The 21,101-nt window shown below is 32.5% G+C and overlaps 1 protein-coding gene across 1 annotated transcript in view; it reads right to left on the bottom strand.

Annotated features, from left to right (window-relative positions):
* Positions 1 to 21,101, bottom strand: part of LOC115209101 (putative glucose-6-phosphate 1-epimerase) — a 93,119-nt gene that overhangs the window by 41,634 nt on the left and 30,384 nt on the right. The window contains exon 2 of the mRNA XM_029777225.2: positions 19,027 to 19,078. Coding sequence (XP_029633085.1) covers positions 19,027 to 19,078 — 52 coding nt within the window. The remainder of the gene's footprint in view (positions 1 to 19,026; positions 19,079 to 21,101) is intronic.

The following is a 21,101-nucleotide window of genomic DNA, read 5'->3' on the forward strand; positions in this document are numbered from 1 at the left end:
CAATGCACTCTTTTACTGATACAATCATGCTGTATTCTTTTTGCACTAGCTTACTGCATTCATTTAAGTGATGGTTAATACTTTTGTCTTCTTGTCCCTAGATTCTACATTTGCTCTCTAACTGAAGTTTATCAATCTTTGTTTTCATCAAATTCATTCTAATAGTTTGTTCCTGAACAGCTACAATTAGAAATTCAGTTTCTTGCTATAGGTTTCCAGCTGTCAGCCACAACCAACATTCCTGACTTCCAACATCCTTGATTGGGTGCATGAATTGGCCATTTAATTCCTTCTCTTTCCAGCTATTTTTCCTTTTGTTCTTCCTTCAGTTCTTGAATTTTCCTACTGTTTCAATAACTTTTTTTTTGATATTTCTATAATAGCATTCTTTCTTCAGTGAGTACAACATTTTTTCAAACTCAGTATCTTAATACTAATGGTGTCTTTTGTGTTTAACAATCCTCTTCTCCCTTCCTTTCATGGTAGGTAGAGCCTGTCAATATTACTTTTAGGGTGGTGTGCATTGTGCATTTTGAGCAGCTTCCTAGTTCTTCTGTTTAATTCCTTTAACTCTGTCATTGTCAATTCTAGCACAAGAGCTGAGTATCTTAATATTGGGTATGGCCTATGTATTCCTTGTTTTGGTAATATTCCCTCCATCATCAATGAAAAAATAACAGAGATAATCTCAAACTTGATGTGTGGGATAAAAAAAAAAAAACGTTTTTCTAACATCAGAAAACACTTTTATTCATATAAATAGAAATATTCATATCTTGAGAATTTGAAATGATTCTTCATCAATAAAAACTTTTATACTACATTATTATTACAGTGATCCCTCAACTATTGTGGGTGTTATGTTCTAAATACCTCTGTGATAGGTGAAAATCAGTGAAGTAGAAACAGTACTGTACTGAATATTAAAAATTTGTATCTATTCATTTTATTATAAAGGCAAAAAAAAAAAGAAATGGAGGAATCTACATAAACTGTGATATTGCAAGGGTTTACTGTAATTAAAAAACAAAATCAGTGAGAATTCTGGGAAATAAAGTTATGACTTCTCTTTAATGCTAGGTACTTTTTTATCATTCTACAGGCCCTTCACTGACTTTTAATCTCACAGGATATTCAATGCATAATCACAGCATAACATTTGGGTGGCTGATGTCACTTGATTAATTGGTTTTTAAATTGTTTTTTATAAAAATATTTCAGAATAAAGATGTTTTAAATTACTGAGATAATTAGAAATACATGTGCTACTGATTAAAATATTCATTATATGAATAAATTATAATTAGGGTGATACAACTTATATTAAACTTTATTAAGTTGAGATATATATTTGTAAACAACAATTCAAGAGTGAAAAATAATGTGCTAATAAGAATGAATATATCTTTTTTCTCATTATTTTTCTTTTTGTCCAGGTAGATACACTAGTTAGTCATTTGTGCCACAATAAAATGCACCTAATTCGTTCTGTAAACTAGTTGGCAAATGAAATAGAGTTACTGTAAGATAGAGAGGACTCGTTAATCTTGCTGCAGATAAAACATCTTTACTGCTGATATATGAATAAAATACATTCAGTACATTCTTTAGAGGATGACATTAGAATGGTTATCAGCTGAAGAAATAAGGCCAAAATATGGAATGTACGAGTGAGATATAGTTCCCAACCCATTTAGGAGGACAGTAACTCAAAAGAAGAACGAAATCTAGCTGTGACAGCCCAATCAATGCCAATATAAGAATGACGATGTTTTTTTTATAACCATGTTGTATCAAACTTCTTATACATGCTTTGTGAAATTTGCTTTTTGTATGACAATACATCACCTTTGTTGCTGACGTAACTGCTCTCTGATCTTTTTTTTACCACTTCCCTACTCTGGCTACTCAACTTTTATTACAACTACTAATTATATTATTTTGATGAAATATATATATATTTCAAAGCTATGTCTCGTGAGCCATCTAAGCAGAACAAGGATTTAATTTCACACTGATAACTACTGTGGTAGTTACTTCAGTACACCAAGAAGATCTGAAACCCCAGGTTTCTATAACTCTGCTAAGAGACAAAGAGAAAGCAGTATTATTTCACCAAGGGCATAACCATTATCTCACTGTGTACTCATTGTCAAGTTCTTACATTTGACCATACTGATAAATGGTATGAACATGAACCTAGTAAAGCACTAGAAAACAAGAAATATAAGATGTTGCGGGACATTAACATTAAGATGGACAGAATACTAGAAGCCAGAAGGCCTGATTTAGTAGTAGTGGATAAAGAGAATAGAAAGTGCCAGATAATTGACTTTACAGTCCCAAATGATGAAAAAGTCAATGTAGAGAAAATAGCAAAGTACCAGGACCTAGCCATTGAGTTACAGAAACTATGGATTTCAACAGATAGATAGAGGAAACAGCCATAAAACCTAGTTTAGTACAGAACTAGAAAACAGTGTTATTAGGGACAGCTAGGATACTTAGGAGGGTCCTTGGCATCTGAGGTTACTTGTTGTAGTCTGATGTTAGGAAACTTTCTTTTCAAACAGTCTAATCTGTTGAGTGTATATGAAATAATAATGATAATAATGATAATGATAATAATAACGATGATGATTATGATGATGATTCTTTCAACAATAGGCACAATTCTGGGAAAGGAGTCTCGTAGATTATATCAACCCCAGTGCTCAACTGGTACTTGTTTCAGTGACCTCAAAAGGATGAAAGGCAAAGTCAACTTGATGGAATTTGCATCCAGAATGTAAAGCTGGAAGAAATGCGTCATAGCAGTTTGGTGTGCTAATGATTTTGCCAGCATACATCGCCCCTCCTCCTCCTATAATAATAATAATAATAATAATAATAATAATAATAATAATAATAATAATAATAATAATAATTTTGAACTTTGACACAAGGTTACCCATTTTCCAGGTAGAAAGGGAAGGTCAAAAAATTATTCACCAGCCATTTACACGTATTTACATTAGTCATTCCAAAATGCTGAAAAACACAGCCTACCCCACTTTGCAACTTGGATTTGAATGAAGAACATGAAAAACATAACTAAATACCACAAAGTACCTAGTCTGACATACTACTGTTTCAGCTAATCATTAATAACAAGACACAACATCAAAAGCCATAGGAACATGATTTGCATTCTTATTACTATATTATGCCCAACAGACATATACATTGAAATAAAGGTGGTAGGAAAGCTATTGAAAGTACAATCTTGATTTATTACAGAAAGAATGCAACCTAATAAAGTATTAGAAATTTTTATTACACTTGTAATCTTTACAAGTTACATTCACTTTTTGTCTGTAAAGGTTATGTTTATTCAAAAGACAATTATTTCATCTTTTGTTACCTGTATCATTTCAATCCTAAGGTATTCTACTTAACACTAAGCTGATTTATTTTCCCCAAATGACAAATCTCTTTGCAAGTAATTTCTTACTAATGCTCAGTCTCTAATCTTTTCCCCTTCAATCAAAATATTAATGACACTGATGTCAAAATATCACTTACACATTCAAGTTTAAGATATCCTTTTCAGTTTGCTGTAAAGACTTTCTTTTTATTATTTTAGCACGATATATATACACATATATAAAATAAAAATTAATCAAGATCAGGAGAACGGTGATTTGCACATCCAAGTGTTATTACATAGTTAATCCCATTGTTCTTTGTCAAGACCTATGCATGTTTCTGCTGCAATCCAGTGCACACTGTTAAGTGTGCATCTTGGTGTTAATTATTTGTGCAACTTCGTCAGGTCTAGTGTTGCTGTTGGTCCAATATCACTGAAAGAGAGTAATGAGCTTGACCAAAATTATTCCCTTATGTGGTGTTAGCATTACTATAAATAGTCATATATCTTGTGAACTTTATATTACCCTGGCCACTTTGGAATTTATGGCTAGATTTTGTCTTAAAATAGGTCACTGTTCAAGTATATTCCTATAATTCTTAATTCATATTCTAGCTTACCATTGTACTCATGTAGAACAATATTCTTATTTTTTCAAAGGTATCCAATTTCTATTTGGTTTGTTATTGTTATGGGTCTATTATTTTCTTGTCATTTTGAAAAATTAATATCTTTCTTACAGTTAATTTTATTCAACTTAAACTTCATTTTCAACTCTCCAAAATTTTATCTAGTTTAATTTTGTTTTTTCTATGTTCTAAGTTGCTTACTCTATTATGATTTTCAACATTTTAGGTACCACTTTCTGTTAGTCCTCATTATTTCTCTAGCATTAATTCTCCTATTGCTTTACAGTTGGTTTTTATCTCTGTTTTGATTACTTACTTTCCCAGTGCACTGGATTGCCGTGGAAATGTGTGTAGGTCTTGATGAAGAACTGTATAATAAAACTTGGAAGTGCAAATCTCTGTTTTCCTGATCTTGATTAATTTTTATTATTGTTTTAATCTATGGACCTATGGACACTATGCAGTCCTTATAAGGACATTAGGATTTACCAAGTGACAATTTACTGAGTATAATAAATTTTAATTAACATGAGTTTCATCAACATTCACTGTGGCTAGCCAGCATTGATAACTGATAAGAGTGAACATGGTATCTGCTAGGATTATATATCTCCATAAACCGTTTTGGATATATATATATATATATATATATATATATATACACACACACATATTTATTCACATACACACATGATCTGATGAATAAGTATTGAGACTGGTGCTCTAAAAAGAAAACTACAACACATGAACAATTCAGCATTTAATCTCCTCCAAAGTAGTCTTCTTAAGCCACATACTTTATTCAGCATTGTTTCCATTGATGGAAGCATTTCTGGATCTTTTCTTTTGGAGGATAGCAAGCAGCTACCTTGTTGCATTCTCTTGTATTTCTTCAACATCTTGAAATCTTGTTGGGGTCTTCCACAGTGAAGACTGAGCCTTAGTTTTGGGGATATAGCAATAGACCTACAATATATATATATATGTGTGTGTGTGTGTGTGTGTGTGTGCTAACAATGGAAAACTGTCTTCACTAAAAACTGAAAAAGGTATCTTAAACTTGAATTAGTGACACACACACACACACACACACACACACACACACACACACACACATATATATATATATATATATAACAATTGCAGCATAGAAGGGGTTTATAAACCATTTAAAAACATGCAAAAACCATTAGATTCACTTCAACATTTAGATTTAACTTGTCAAAATACTTTCATTGCTTTGAACCGCGACCTGTTCACTGACAAAATATTAATTCCACTTGAGATCAGCTTTCAGACTAAAATGCCTATTTTATAATTTTTTCTCTGATACCCATTATCCTTCTTACTATCCAAAACCATTTTACTTGACATCCATCTTTCATTCTTAATATTGTCCCTCTCCACTCAAATTTTACATTGATCACCCTTCTGTGTCATCAAATTATCTTTCCTTCTCCACCACCATACATCTTTCATTCTCTCCATGTGATACATCTACCTCTATTCACAGTTGCAAGAGTGTGAGAGAAGAAGCAGACGTCCCTTTGTCTCAACTTTCTGCTGTCCAATCTATTTTTATTACTATTTTGCTGCTCTTCACCCCTTTCTGCATAGTCAATCACACATGCTCCCCCCTTCCTTTCCCTAACTCATATGTATCATCAACCACCCTTCACAACATCTAACCCTCAACCCTACCCACTCTGTACAGTCAGTACTTTCTCTTCCCTTCAATGTATAGTTATCATTGACCCTTGTTCTTCATTTTTTATATTCACCCCTTCACCTATTCACCCCTTCACCCATTCGTCCATCTCTAATCATTCCTCATTCTTCCCATATATTCTTGCAAACCCATTCATACTCCTTGCTCTCCTGTCCCTAACTCTACTCACATTGTACAGTGAAAACCCACCCAACATATCTATATTACCACTATTCTATCTCCCTTTTCCATTTTGGTTACTTTTACCCATTCTTCTATATGAATAACCATGTAGCTCCTGACAACAAGAAACCAATTCTGTTCTGGTCCCTCTTATCACATTCTAATGCCCGTTTGGGGACAATATAATAAACTTACCCTTCCCCCTAAAATTGTTGACTTTTTCCAAAATTTGCATTATTGTTGTCATTGTTATTATTATTATACTCTTTTACTTGTTTCAGTTATTTGACTGTGGCCATGCTGGAGCACCGCCTTTAGTCGAGCAAATCGACCCCAGAACTTATTCTTTGTAAGCCTAGTATTTATTCTATCGGTCTCTTTTGCTGAACTGCTAAGTTACGGGGACATATACACACCAGCATCGGTTGTCAAGCAATGTTGGTGGGACAAACACATACATACATATATATATATATACGACAGGCTTCTTTCTGTTTCTGTCTACCAAATCCACTCATGAGACTTTGGTTGGCCCGAGGCTAGAGTAGAAGACACTTGCCCAAGGTGCCATGTAGTGGGACTGAACCCGGAACCAAGTGGCTGGTAAGCAAGCTACTTACCACACAGCCACTCATATGCCTATTATTATTATTATTGATATAATGCCTAAAAAATACTTTACTATATCAAAGGGAAATAGTTTCAGCAGGAAATTGAAATCATGTAATTTTTTATTTACTGTCATATAATGAATATAAAGACATGGAGAATATAATAACTAAACTTGTGAATGGGAAACATTGTTCAAGTACAAACATTTGCAAATCGAAATATTAAAAATGTAGAGAAATAAAAGAAAACAAAAACAAACATAGATGTTTGAGAGTAGATTAAAGGAGTCAACTTGAAATACTTCCAATAGCTTTAACCCCATGTGTACAATACAATGCAGTTTACTAAGGACAAGCTATATAATATGTGTATAAAATAATGATGTAGCTAATTCCAAATTCATGTCAATACTTACTCAAAATCAATTGCATATCACTTATGAAATATGCAAAGAAAACACAACAATAATAATAAAACCATAACTATAACAATAAAAACATTATTATTATTAGATTTTATCAACATGTATATGACAAACATTTCACATGGAAACCAGTTTGACTGTAGTAAGTGGCACCTCATAATTAGCTACTTTTGATATTGATTTGTCTACTTAGTTCTCTTGTTTGTAGATAAATCATTAGCTTTAATAAGTTCATATAGTAAACATGACTATGATTTTTCATCCCTGAAACAATTGTCAAACTTGCCAACCAGTTTGGAATTTATGAAAAGTCAAATACTTATAATAAGTATCATAAATGCAACTCAAAAGCAAGACATTAATTTATCTATTAATCTCAAATAAAATAGCAACAAGTTCAAGATGCTTGGCTATAAAACAGCTGATTATTGTTTTAAGAATTCTTCAGAGGAGTGTAAATTCTATAACCTGTCTGCCAGTTACTATAAATGGGGAAAAGTGTTAATTTCTAAAGAATACATTTCTTCATTATCTTTAAATTTTCAAAAAATTTTGCAGTAAAGTTTTGATAAATTTTGTTGAAAATTTTTCTAGTAAAATAGTAAGGTCACTTTTAAAAATGTCAATAGTTTGTATTAATCTAAAATAGCAATATATCTTCATAAGATTTGGTTGAAAGAATAGAGGTTCATATGAACAGAATTTATCTGAGGGCATTTCAAAGAAAGTACCAGTTTCAACACTGGCTGTATCCCAAAAGTTTTGATTGGAGTCAAACCTTTCTCTGGGATCATATTACATACTGATAAATTTAAGTTGTATGAACACCACTTCAAAACATCCATTTTGTTACCTTCAATATGAATCTACAGGCAATAAGCAAATATTTATAAAAATAGCTCATGATAGACAAAGCAATGGAATTAGTAATGAAATTAATCATAACATGAAGTCAAGACTCATAAATAGATTAAATTAGGATTATGAGAGTATTGGTTCAGTCATTTCAAATTGGTTAAATTATGCAACTAAATTTTTGATAGTTTTTGTAAATCGCTAATAAACATGATGGATCCTTTGCTATGCTGTTGTTGACAAACTTGATTATAAATAGGATTATAAAATGAAATAGACTTAGTAGTGAAAAGATTAGAGAAAATTTCATTGATGCGGAAATTATGACAGGAAGTAATATAAAAGAATGCATTTTTATTCTCAGTACTAATTTAGAACTATGTGATCCAACACAGACAATTTCCTCTAATTTCTATATTTGTAAACCACGATCAATTTATTCTCAGAGTCAGTATTAGTGCAGCTTTATATTTTGCAGTCATGCTACAATATAAAAAATCAATGTTTATAGTGTAATCTAAACAAAATTACACAACTACAACAGTAAGGAAACAATTATTATTATTACTGCTGCTTTTGATTCATCTGAGCAAAATAGTTTACTGTAATTATTTTACCAAATTTAAATATTTTTCTTTCATATAATCATCTTTGGTAGGCTATCAGCTAGATCCCTCACTCTCTATCACTTGCTTTATTTCACTCTTTCACACATACATACATAAACTTGCTTATGTTTGTCCATTAAATTTGATGATGGACATCTTCAACAAGTTTTTGTTGATTGTAAATCCAAATTTTTAATGCAAAGTTTTGGTTGAAGGCAGGATATGTGAGTATTAGTTGGAGTGGCTAAATACTAATTTGCATGCATGCCTCTTTTCTAACTTCTCTTGGGCACATTGAGTGCATTTCTCCCTCCTCCACATCTTCAATGAAAAGTCCATAATGAATAGTTGATTTTACTTCTTTGGCCAGGCAATAACCAAGATGTAGCTGAGCACATTACAGGTTTGAGCCATCTCAGCTGATACCTGTACAATATATATTTAATACTGCTTGTATTGGCTCAAAGGAGATTTCTGTGTGTATACTCCGATCACTCCAAGAAACAGAAAGTCTCCTAAAAAGATTGGATGTTAAAGCCTCAAGGGTCTAATATCAACTGTATGTAATCACACTCACACAAGAAGGTGGAAACACATATTACCAGATAGATGAGAATCTTGGCATGAAGATTGAAATGGTCATATTAGAAAGATACTATATTTGCACCTCTTAACAGTTACAGAGACCTGTCTGAGATAGTTTGTAATCTGCTCCAATCTGCAGTCATATTGGGAAGGTCTGATTAGTTGTTGTTGCTGTACTAAGTAAATGGGGAAGAAAGAAAGTGGTGTGGTGTGCCATTGAGGGATAACCTATTTCCTTGGTTTTAAATGTTAGGCCCTTCTTTTAAAGAGCTGTAAGAGCTGTTGAAATAGTGACTCCAGGGCTTCTGGAGAGCAAGTTGCCAGAGTATAGTTATCAGTATTCTATAGTTTGATGATCTATTTTGTGTCTAGGCTCAGTGTTGACTTACAGCTGTTGGACAACACAAGGATGCTTATCAAATCAAAAGTTTATAGTGACTTCTGCCTCCCTTTCCCACAGAAGTTTTCTGCTGACTGTATCAAAGACCTTTGAAATATAGGTGTTTTGTCAAGATGGGCATTTAACAAAATTTCTCCATCACTGCCAGATCCACAGATTTAGGCTGGGTTAAGATTTGGTTAAAGAATTTGCCCCAACATTACACAACTGCCTACTGACTTTTCAATAGAGATGTGTCATCTGATGACTTGAGTGGTGCTAGGGAATAATTTCAGGGGGTCATAAAATGCTTTTTTATTTTTCATCCTAGAAATTTTGCATTTCTGCATGCAAATGAATTTCTTAAGCTTTTAAATCTACCATTCATTTCTTTTGAAAAGCTTATCATTGCTGTTTTTGAGTGTGTGATGTGGGATTATTTAGAGTTGCTCTGTGGGCCTTAGGTATATCATTCAGGAGCTTACTAATTCTGCTGGACTTTTCACTGAATCAATCTTGGCATTTTTGTCTCTTGAATCAAATCGTTTTGGCAGAAATCTAGTGTGGGAGGTTCATTTGTCATTTGTTAGTTTCTGAAGTTAGGAGTGTCTCTGAAGCCTTTTGTTTGATAATTGGTGAGTGAGGGTAGATTTTACAAATACTGGGGTTTTTGAGCTTGCAGTAACACACCCATGCATGTGCATGAGAGGCAAAATTTAGAGCTTTGGCTTTGCAATTGCTACTGAGGCAAGTTCAACAAGATACATATTCTACTTCACTTTTTATCAGTTTGCCTGATTAACTGCACATGTACTCTTTATTGTTGAATGGTTAAGATAGAATATGTAGGAGTACTGAAACTGAAGATAAAACCTGGACCTGTAAAATAATGTGATTAGTAGACCAATATAAGCATTGGACTACAAAAGAAATGACTATTAAAAATTTATCAACTTTATGAACAGTAATAGGTTTTTATGGTTACACACACACACACAGAGTACACTGTAAAGTGGTTGTCAAGCGAGCAGAGTTGTTGAGTCAAGAGCACCTTTTAACCTCTATAGTGCTGGTATGATGATAAAAGGCACCCACTACACTCTGTAAAGTGTAAAGAGGGATTAGGAGGACCCTTTAGTTTTGTTGAGAACATGACAACTTCTTCAGTGCTGATACCACAATTTAATATATGCAGTAAACCCTATAAAGTAGTTGGGTTAGAAAGAGCATCTAGTCATAAAAATCAAGTCAAAAATAAAACATACAAGTTAGATGTGGTCCTTTGATTCATCTAGGAGAACAGTGACTCAAAAATAAGAAGTGACATGAACTAGATTGATCTTTTCAATTTCTGCCAACATGAAAAGCAAGCATAAAATGATGATGATGAAAATGATATATATCTAAAGCATGGATTAATGATAAGAAGCTCCCCACCCCTGCTCGACGAGTGTTGATGTATTTATGTCTATGTAACTTTGCAGTTCAGCAAAAGGGACCAATAGAATAAGTACTAGGCTTTAAAAAAAATAAGTCCTGAGGGCAATAGTCAAATGACTGAAACAAGTAAAACATAAAAGATAAAATACTAATTTTGTTACATTGTTATGGCCTGTATCACATAAGTAAAAGACTTATGGAATCTTATTTTTATTAAGTGGGTCATTATAATTACCATTATTATGTAATTGAAAAAATATTTTGTGCTCCAATAAATGATACCATAGATTTAATCTGGGGATTATGGATATTAATGTTTTTTCTGAAAGATCAGAACTTTGTATCAAAAATACAATAGAAGGCAAAAGAGAAAATGAAAAATCTATTGAAAATATTCTAATAAGCTGGTGTTATTGAAAAGAAAGATTGATTTTTATTCAAAATTGCAGGGGATAAAATATATCGATTTCACACTCAAGCACATTTTGGGAAAGGGTGAATATAATTATTAACTAAGCTTAAGTATGCAAAAATGAAAATTAAATTCATCTGTAAAAATCATTATTCTTATTTGATAAAGTATTTTAATCCATTGTTTGCATACATTACATATGGGTTATCAATATAATTTGCCTAATTATAGTTTCTGTAAATGGTACATTTAATTTATGAAAAGGATAAGTGAAAGAATATATTACATCTTTAAGCATATCTATTTTTGAGATTGTTAATTTTCAACATGTAAGTTGTAAAATATAAAATTGCAAAATGGTTTATATCACTCACTCTCAGGGCAGTGACGTAGCATGAGTTTTTGTTGACCTGTGTGGTAACTAAATTTGCCACCTGCTTCTCTTTCTTAAACATAACATAACTTCATCTTGTCGGTTCCCCCTACTGCAAAGAGGCAACTCTGTGTGATCTGGACACCCATAACCCACATGCTATGCCATTTCTTTAAGGTTAGCCAGCCTATGAGTCTCATCCTAACTTTAGGTTACACATCTAAATGTTAGGATTTTAACTTCAGTGGAGAATATGGAAAAAATGAAAACTGTAAATATTTCCACAAATAGGATTTTATGCAAAGATAAGATAATAAATATTATCCAAAGAAAGTCCCAAGAATTTGACTTTTAAGGTACCAAAAAATTTGTGAAACAAAACGTTTCTGAATTAGCTATATGCAACTATCAATCTTCATACACAAATATCTATACTGCACTATTTTACTTATTCTGTTACATACTGTTTTTAATTAAGGAAATAATAACATGACAATCAATACACCAATATCTCTCTCACATACACACATATGTATATGTGTATTCATCAGAATTATCACATTGTAATGTGATGTCCCAAGCATGTTAAAATTATTGAAGCATTTGATACTGCAGTAGATATGATAAAATATATTTGCATCTTAGAACATCATAGAGGCAGCTTGTAATATATAATTTGATACCGATAATTCTATCAAATTAAGAACATAAGAAATAACATGCAGAATCTGAACTTTATCAGCTAAAATAATCTATATAAGCAATATATTGTTATTGATATGAGTAAATAAAAATTGTTTTTCTTTTTTTGTTTTGAGAGTAACAAATAAATATTACAATACAATACAAATAAATATAATACCAACATCACACAAATGTATGAACATACATTGGGGTATGGCATAAAGTTGTATAATTATTTATTTTTACTGTTTTATCATGCTTACATGCTTGGGATGGTTTTCATTGTTAATCCCTCATCTGTAATGTGAGAAGTAGAACCTATTGAGCCAAAGAGGGACTCTGTTTACATAGTCACATGAGTTTCTAGAAATAGCAACTTAAATTTCTTCAAAAATTTATGCAACAGATTTTTTTTTTAAAGGAGAGTTCTATTAGATAATGAAGTTCTGGATATACTATGCCTAAAAAATGTGCCTGAATAAAAAACGAGATGGTTAAGGCTAGAGCAACTGACAAGGGCCTAAACAGCATTGACAAATGGAATGTTTAGATAGGGAAACTGAAGCAAGCAGAGTTATGTGTCTTACTGAATGCACAAAAACAATTAACATTTAATGATAAATGTGAATATAAAATATTAAAGAAAAATAAATAGAGAAATAAAATTTACATAACAGTTGCTTTCAGTTTCATTTATAATCTAACTACTTAACAACTAATAAAACAACAAAAACCAATTCCAGTGAAATCTCTCTCAGATTACTAAACAGCTGTATAGCACAACACATTTACAGCCTATGGAATATTCTAACTACAAGATTTCAAACCATTCACTTCCCCCTTATAACTTAAAGGTACTCTATGTTTATTAAGCTACATAATACAGACATTACACAACTTATTCTACATCAACAACCATGAAATCTGGTTGAGAAAAAAAGCAACAAAAGATACCAACTAAAAGTAGTAACTAACAAATCTACCATTACCCTTCTTACCACCAGCACCAAAGAACTTTGGATAGATCCAATCAGCGATTACACTTGTGATTTTAGTTTTGATTATGTGATTTTGATTGTCTCAGTTGCTGTTATATGCCTGCAGTACGACTGCACAAAGTTCTGTTCTGTTTGCATACGACATGTTCAGCGTTGATTTTAGTTAGTCGAGAATGTAGCAACTCGCTGTATAAAAATGTTATTGCGTTGAAGTTTGGTTTTGCTTACAATTTTAGCAATCTTTATTTGTATTGTATATTGCAACAACATAAGCATAGCATATACACATAGATGACATGACAAAATACTAGAAATTTATTCACAAAATTCTCAGTATGCATGAAATATAAAGACAGCAAACTGATACACTTGGTCAACATAAAGTGATAAAAAATGTTAACAAACATTTTATCAAATCAATCATGGATTATGCTACTCTTATCTTGGTTCACACCCTCTTCCCAATAAACTATAACAAAACAGTGGGCACATACAAACCACACTAACTATACAATGAAATACTAAGTTATAAATGAAAGACTACCAAGACCAGCACTAACTGCACAGAAAGCATTACAATTCATGCAGAAGCTAACAATACACTCAAACACCCAAACAGATCTACAACACCATATCACACTATTACGACATTAGCAGAAGTACAGTAAATTGCTCACTGAGTCTGGATAAATACTCACACATTAATACACACATACACATAAAAAAAACCCACAAAGAAAACAAAATAACAGCAGCATCAATAACCTCATTAACTCCAAGCCAATGAAAGAGCTTCTATGCAGATGCTCAATTTGCTACAGATAGCAGCCAAATCTCCTTCAAGTCACACTCTGTCACCTTAAAATAAAAGAGATAACACTTTGCATAACGTGCACTATGTTGGATAAAAGAAGGGAAGGTCACAGCTGGAATAATTCAGATCATAGGTTTACTCATTCAAACTGATCTGGGACTAAATAATAATTATCAATTCAAATGCTGTGCTGGAATACACACAACCAGAGATAAATGTAGGACAACATCAGTCATGGTTGACCATGTGCATCTTGCCTTTTTTTACTGCAACTACTACAAGAGCATAGAAGCATGCAGAAAAGGCTTGGAAAGTGGAAGAAACAAAACTTACTAAAACAGCTGTATTGTATTTAATGTAATAATCTAAGACATGTTGGAGAGTGCAGTATAGTTCTTTATAAGGTGAAGGCATGGTGGAACTGTAAATACCACTCAGTCATTTGACCAATTAACTACATGCCATAAGTCTGTTTGATCAGTACTATATGTCAAGAAGACCCAAACATTTTAGGGTGGTTGGGTGAAATGAGAAGCTTTGACACGTTTAGCTTAAAATAGTTTCAACAATGAATCAATCTGGATTGTGACTAACAACACTTATAGGTTCAAAATTATCTAGAGGTTTGAGGAAAGAAAAATCTTTTAGCTAGATATAATACCTGTGTTAATACAATGTTAAGTTTAGCATGCAAGTAGTAATAATTGATTGTATTAACACCAGTGTATAATTGAGAGTAATTTTGTTAGTCTTGGATGGAGGAAAGCTGGTGTCAACTTAGGTATGATATAAATCCAGAATTTAGAATGACAAAATATTGTAAAGCATTTAGACGATGACGATGATGACACCGCTGCCAACAATAATAATAATAATAATAATAATAAATGCCCTGATGCAGTACCAGGTATTGGCTCTCATGGCTTCTGATCTTAACTGATTGGATGTGTTATCTGGTACATGTTTTGTCTTGGTATAAAAGATGAGCTACAACAAATATTCTGCTCAATACTACAGATTTACTTGTCAGTTTTTTGAGCAGGTCCCTTGGTGGCTGACAATATGTGCAGCTCTGATCATGAGCAGAGATAGTGGAAGAGCATCATAGCCATGTGTTGAGAGGAATTCTTTGTGGTTTGAATAGTTCACCTCTAGAAACATGGGTGTTTCATTCATCATTAAACAAACCTTATTCAGGGACCTTTTGAGTGGATGGGCTACTCAACCAGAAGAAAATTCTTACTTGGCCCCAACTGCAAGATCATGTGCTGTTTATCTTTATGTAAGATCACCATGTTGCACACATATGGTTGTGATGTATGTGCCTGGTGTACTCTTATCAGACAGGTAGTCATGATGGGTATATAGGGCTTCAAATACTTGCATCCCAATGTTACTTTGATGGCATGTGCTGCTCTCTCACTCAATAATAATAATAATAGTTTCAATTTTTGGCACAAGGCCAGCATTTTTGACTCCAGTGCTCAATTGGTACTCATTTTATCAATCTCAGAAGAATGAAAGACAAAATCAACCTTGATGGGATACGAACGAACGAACGAACGGACGAACGAACGAACAAACGAACCAACCAACTAACCAACCAACAACAACAATTCTTTCTATTATAGACACAAGGCCTCAAATTTTGGGGGAGGCATTAGTCGATTACATCAACCCCAGTGCTTAACTGGTACTTATTCTATTGAAGGATGAAAGGCAAAGTCGACCTTGGTGGGATATGAACTCAGAACAACCACAATAATAATAATAATAATAATTCTTTCTATAATAGGTACAAGGCCCTGGAAGTTTTGAGGTGAGGGGGCTAGTCGATTACATTGATCCCAATGTTCAACTGATACTTATTCTATTAGCCCTGGAAGATGAAAGGCAAAGTCAACCTTAGTAGCAAAGTCTACTTCAGTGACATAATAATAATAATAATAATAATAATAATAATAATGATAATAATAATAACATTGGTTTCAAATTTTGGCACAAGGCTAGTAAGTTTGGGGGAAAATTGACCCCAGTGCTCAACTGGTGCTTATTTTATCAACCCTGAAAAGATGAAAGTTTAAGTTGATCACTGTGGTATTTGAACTCAGAACCTAAAGATGGATGAAATGCCACTAAACATTTTGCCAGGCATGCTAATGTTCCTACCAACTTGCTGCCTTAATAATAATAATTCTGAAATTTTGGGGTTGGGGGCTAACGATTATATTGACCCCAGTACATAATTGGTAGTTATTTTATGGACCTTAAAAGGATGAAAGATAATGTGGACCTTGGCAGAATTTGAACTCAGAATGTTAAGATGGCTGAAATGCTGCTAAGCATTTTGTCTGCCAGGCAAACGATTCCTTCAGCTCTCTGCCTAAGCAATAATAATAATAATCCTTTATACTATAGGCATAAGACCTGAAATTTTGGGAGCGGGGACTAGTCAATTACATCAACCTCAGTGTTTCACTGGTACTTAATTTACTGACCCCAAAAGGATGAAAGGCAAAGTTGACCTCGGTGGAATTTGAACTCAAAACATAGCTTCAGGTGAAATAGTGCTAAGCATTTCACCTAGCATTCTATTGATTCTGCCAGCTCACTGTCTTAATAATAATAACAATGAAGAATAATAATGGTTTCAAATTCTATCACAAGGACAGCAGTTTTGGTGGAGGGGATGAGTTGTTTACATTGACTCTAGTGTTCAACTGGTACTTATTTTATCGACTCCAAAAGGATGAAAGGTAAAGTTGACCTTGGTAGAATTTGAACTCAGAACATAGTGACAGGCGAAATACTGCTACGCATTTCATCTTGTGAGCTAATGATTCTGCCAGATCACTGCCTTATAATGAAGAATAATAATATGTAACATCCTGCTGTTTTCTTGCTCAGTAGCAAAAACAACAAGAATAGTAAAATACAGACCAAATTTGAGATTTCTGGCAGTGAAAACCCAATTATGAAAAACATACAAAATGCACTATTTTTATCTTCAATATTACTTCAAAGATAATGGCTTCAACACCAAAGAGAATGTCACTAAAGCAAATGTTACCAAAAAGAATGTCACCAAAGCAAAAATCACTGAAGAGAATGTCATCAAAGAGAATGTTAACAAAGAGGACATCTCTTTCCCATGGATATTAGTGATGTAGGTGAAACCAAATGCTCTCAACTAGAAGATGAAATTGAGTCACAAATCTCACTAATATGGGCAATGACAGCAGCAATAATGTTTTTCGTTTTTTTCATAGGTACACTGTTTTGTATGGAAGAAGGAAATAAGATTGTTTGGCAGTCGTGATTTTCTCAAGGATATTAGCCACATGAAGTTAAATCACAGCTGGGGATCAAAACTCAAGCACTAGTTGTGAACGTTCAACATACATTAGCTTCATTGTAGTAAAATAATAATTTTTACTTGGTAAATATGAATTAATGATTTGGAATTCACTGTGAGGAAAGAATATCAATCTTTACGTGTAATTGTATCATCTTTAATTTCCAATTAGTAGTTTTGCGAACTAGACACATCCAAATTTTTAAATTGCTTTATTTTCCTTTCATTACTGTACATTGTTTTTGCTAGTACACTGTATCACTTATTTTTAGTCCTATTTAAAAAAAAAAATGAATTGCTGTTTTCATATTTTCTTTACTTAAATTATTTTGGTTAATTTGAGAAGGGAAAGCAGATTCTATGGGTTTTATATTCTTTAAAGTGTGTAGACAACCTTATTTGAATCCAGTGTCATCATGTTTTAATGAGAGTCATCTAGAGTTATCTTCCCTGTCACATTGTTAACAACTAGGTGCCGCTCGTTAGATAGATATAAAAAGATGCACACAGCCAAGTAACATCCTCTTCTCCTTTCCCACATAGCCTGCAGCTAACTATGTCTTCTACATCTGTTCCTGCTACAGGATATCCCCACGTTGAGTTGAATTGTGTTAAATCCTCTATACCATTCATGGAAGGCAGCAAGACAAAAACGTTTCCTTATTCAACTTCCATTCTGCTCTATTGAATGTTAATATACAAGCTGTGTATATTAGAATAAATAAATGTGGATTGGAATAAATACTCCATGTACATGAAGTCTTCGATAACTCATACAAGTTGTTCTTCCTCACTGGATTTATTCCAACAGCTATCGAAGGATGACCGAACATTATATTAAATTAGTGGGCTAAAAGCTCGCTATAAGTGTTTCAGCTTTAAGGCTGCAGTCATGCTGGGGCATCACTGTTGTAGGATTAGCTATAATATGAACATTTCAAAAGGTTTTGCTTAATGTCTCCATCTCAACAATAGTAAGGCCCTGTTTCTCAGATTCCAGAACTGTAGCAGTCTGAAATTCTCTCCTAACTCCTCCTTTGCCTTGTATTGTTAACAGGGAAGATCTCAAACTAAACATTAACTCATACATTTATCATTATTCCTCAGTCAACAAGATGTTTACATTGTTAAGGCACCCCAGATTAACTAATACAAATAAAAGGTTTTGATGTAGTGAAATTTCTAATATTTAATGAAACCATTTTTATTATCAATTCTGTTTAACATGAGACAATGTTACATTGTTCTTTATTAGAATAAGTTGGCATGTCCATCTGAATGCCATGTAAATGTAAACTGAGTATTAATTAGCAAATTGTTTCATTAGATACTAAAAACTGCAAGTATACCCCATAACAAGAATCATATTGTCTTTAAAGTGAATTTCATAAAAGAAAAAGAAAACCAAATGAAATACTTTACAAAGAAATACTTTTCTTTTCCTTTCAAGTTTTGTTCAATTTATGATTAGGCTGAGTTGTTTTCCTTTAAAGAAAATCATCTTTTAGTTTTTATAATTATAATTATATGAAATTTTGATTAAATAGAGAAACCTTACCTTAAAAATAACATTTCCTCTCCAGCACATCTCCAAGAAATAATTGTAGCTCCTGTAACATGAAGAATGGAATAATAAATAATACATTGTTAATTTCTTTGCCTTTTCTTCAAAACAGCAAATTATTTTAATGTTTATTGTTCTGTGTTGGTACAGATTACATGAATTTGATAAGGAACATAAGGCTTCAATTCAGAGACTTAATACTAGTGGAAATTAAATTCAGCTTGATTACATAGAAATGCAGAGATATATTAAGTACAAAAACATGTGCATTAGGAACAGAGGCCTTATAGCTAAATTCCCTTTTATAATAATTAACACTGTTATACTTTAGAGAACTGGTGATATTTGTGCACAGTCATAGAAATAAAGACTTTCAAAAATTTCAATATAAAGTATTATTTAATTCAACTGAGTAATCACAACTGAAAACTGGAAACTGTTACTGTGCATAAAGGCTTGATGGTTTGTCATTTTTGTTTTAAGGGTGATGGAGTCAGTAGGAAAGGTAAAAAATTAACCTTGCTTTAGTTTTGTCTCTAAAATGTTTTATTGATTTTATTTTCCTAGGATTCACAAAATAGCTACAAGTAGATTCAACTAGTTATAATAACCTCTACAAAAATTGGCTTTTAGCCTAACCAAATTAATAATTAAAGACTAATTTCTAACTCTTTCATAAAATTACTATTATCAAAATAAAGGCCCTGAAATTACTAGCATCAATTTAATTTTAGCTTTCTTTTCTACTTATATTATTTTAATATTTATCAACCCTTAGAGAACAAAAGGCAAAGTTGATGTCTGAAGGATTTGAACAAATCTTGCTGAGGTTATTATGCCTTTCATTCCCTCAAGGTCAATAAATGAAGTACAGTCTAGTATTGAGTTAATTTTTCATCTCTCTTGTTCTCTTTAAGCCCCGGAAAGAAATGAGCTGTATAAGCTTTAAACATACTCAAAATATACCATATTCCACAACAGTACTCCTATTAAGAGTAATGCCCTTCCACTGCTACTATTGTTGCTGCCACCACTAAAATTCATATTTTATGAATATGTATATCAACTATTATTTCCAGAAAGATCTTGCTGAAAATCTTTAAGATGTAAATGCTAACATTAAAAGTGATATTTAACGATATTTTAAAGTTCTTGAAAAATTAATCCAATGAGAAATTTTTAATTATCAAGTTTTATAATATAAGGTTGTCCCAAAAGTTCGTAAACATAAATGTCTTTATTTTAAGGAATAATTTTTGTTGTTTTTGTTAATACTTTGCGAGTAAAAATTCAATTTTCGCAAGTGTTTACGAACTTTTGGGACAACCTAATATATGAATATAAAAACAATCACTTACAAGAAAAGATCATTGATTTCAAGTCAACAACCTCCAAAACCAAATAGCAACAATGTGGATCTATTTAGATCTTTTATTTATAATTTCTATGAATGGCTCTGATTTCAGGTGAAGAGCTAATTTTTGTAATGCCATCAGCTTTTATATGATAAATCAAAAAGGACTTGCTATTGAAGATGAATAGTTTCAGTGAGCAAATAATGTAATAATTACATTCCATTAAAGTGATCCTATTATTCTTGATTAAAGACTGAATGTCAACAACAAAGATTTCATTATGAGTGTATATGAATAATGAGTCATGGGATAAATAAAACTAAGCAAATAAAATATCTCTGAAAGTATAAACTACACAGAAGCAGTATAATGATTTGATTTTAAACCTTGTTAATTAGCAGAAATGAAAAAGTAGTTATATACTAATTCTTCAGCATTTAAAAGTCCTACATCAACAAGAATGGCTATGTGCTTGTGAGGATCTCAATAGAAGGAAAAAAACACAGTAGAAAAAGTCAAACACTACTTACATTTGGAAAGCATTGTCACACCTCACCCCATCATATATATGAACAGCATGAAGTTACAGCAAAATACTAGGCCCTACTATTACCAAGGACTTCTGTAGGCAAAAGCACATTCTTTACTTAGTTACGACAACTCCTCAGAGATCGGTTCTCTTTGGGATCAGAAAATACTTCATTCTCCAACAAT

This window comes from Octopus sinensis, linkage group LG3, assembly GCF_006345805.1.
Source record: "Octopus sinensis linkage group LG3, ASM634580v1, whole genome shotgun sequence".
Classification (NCBI taxonomy): domain Eukaryota; kingdom Metazoa; phylum Mollusca; class Cephalopoda; order Octopoda; family Octopodidae; genus Octopus; species Octopus sinensis.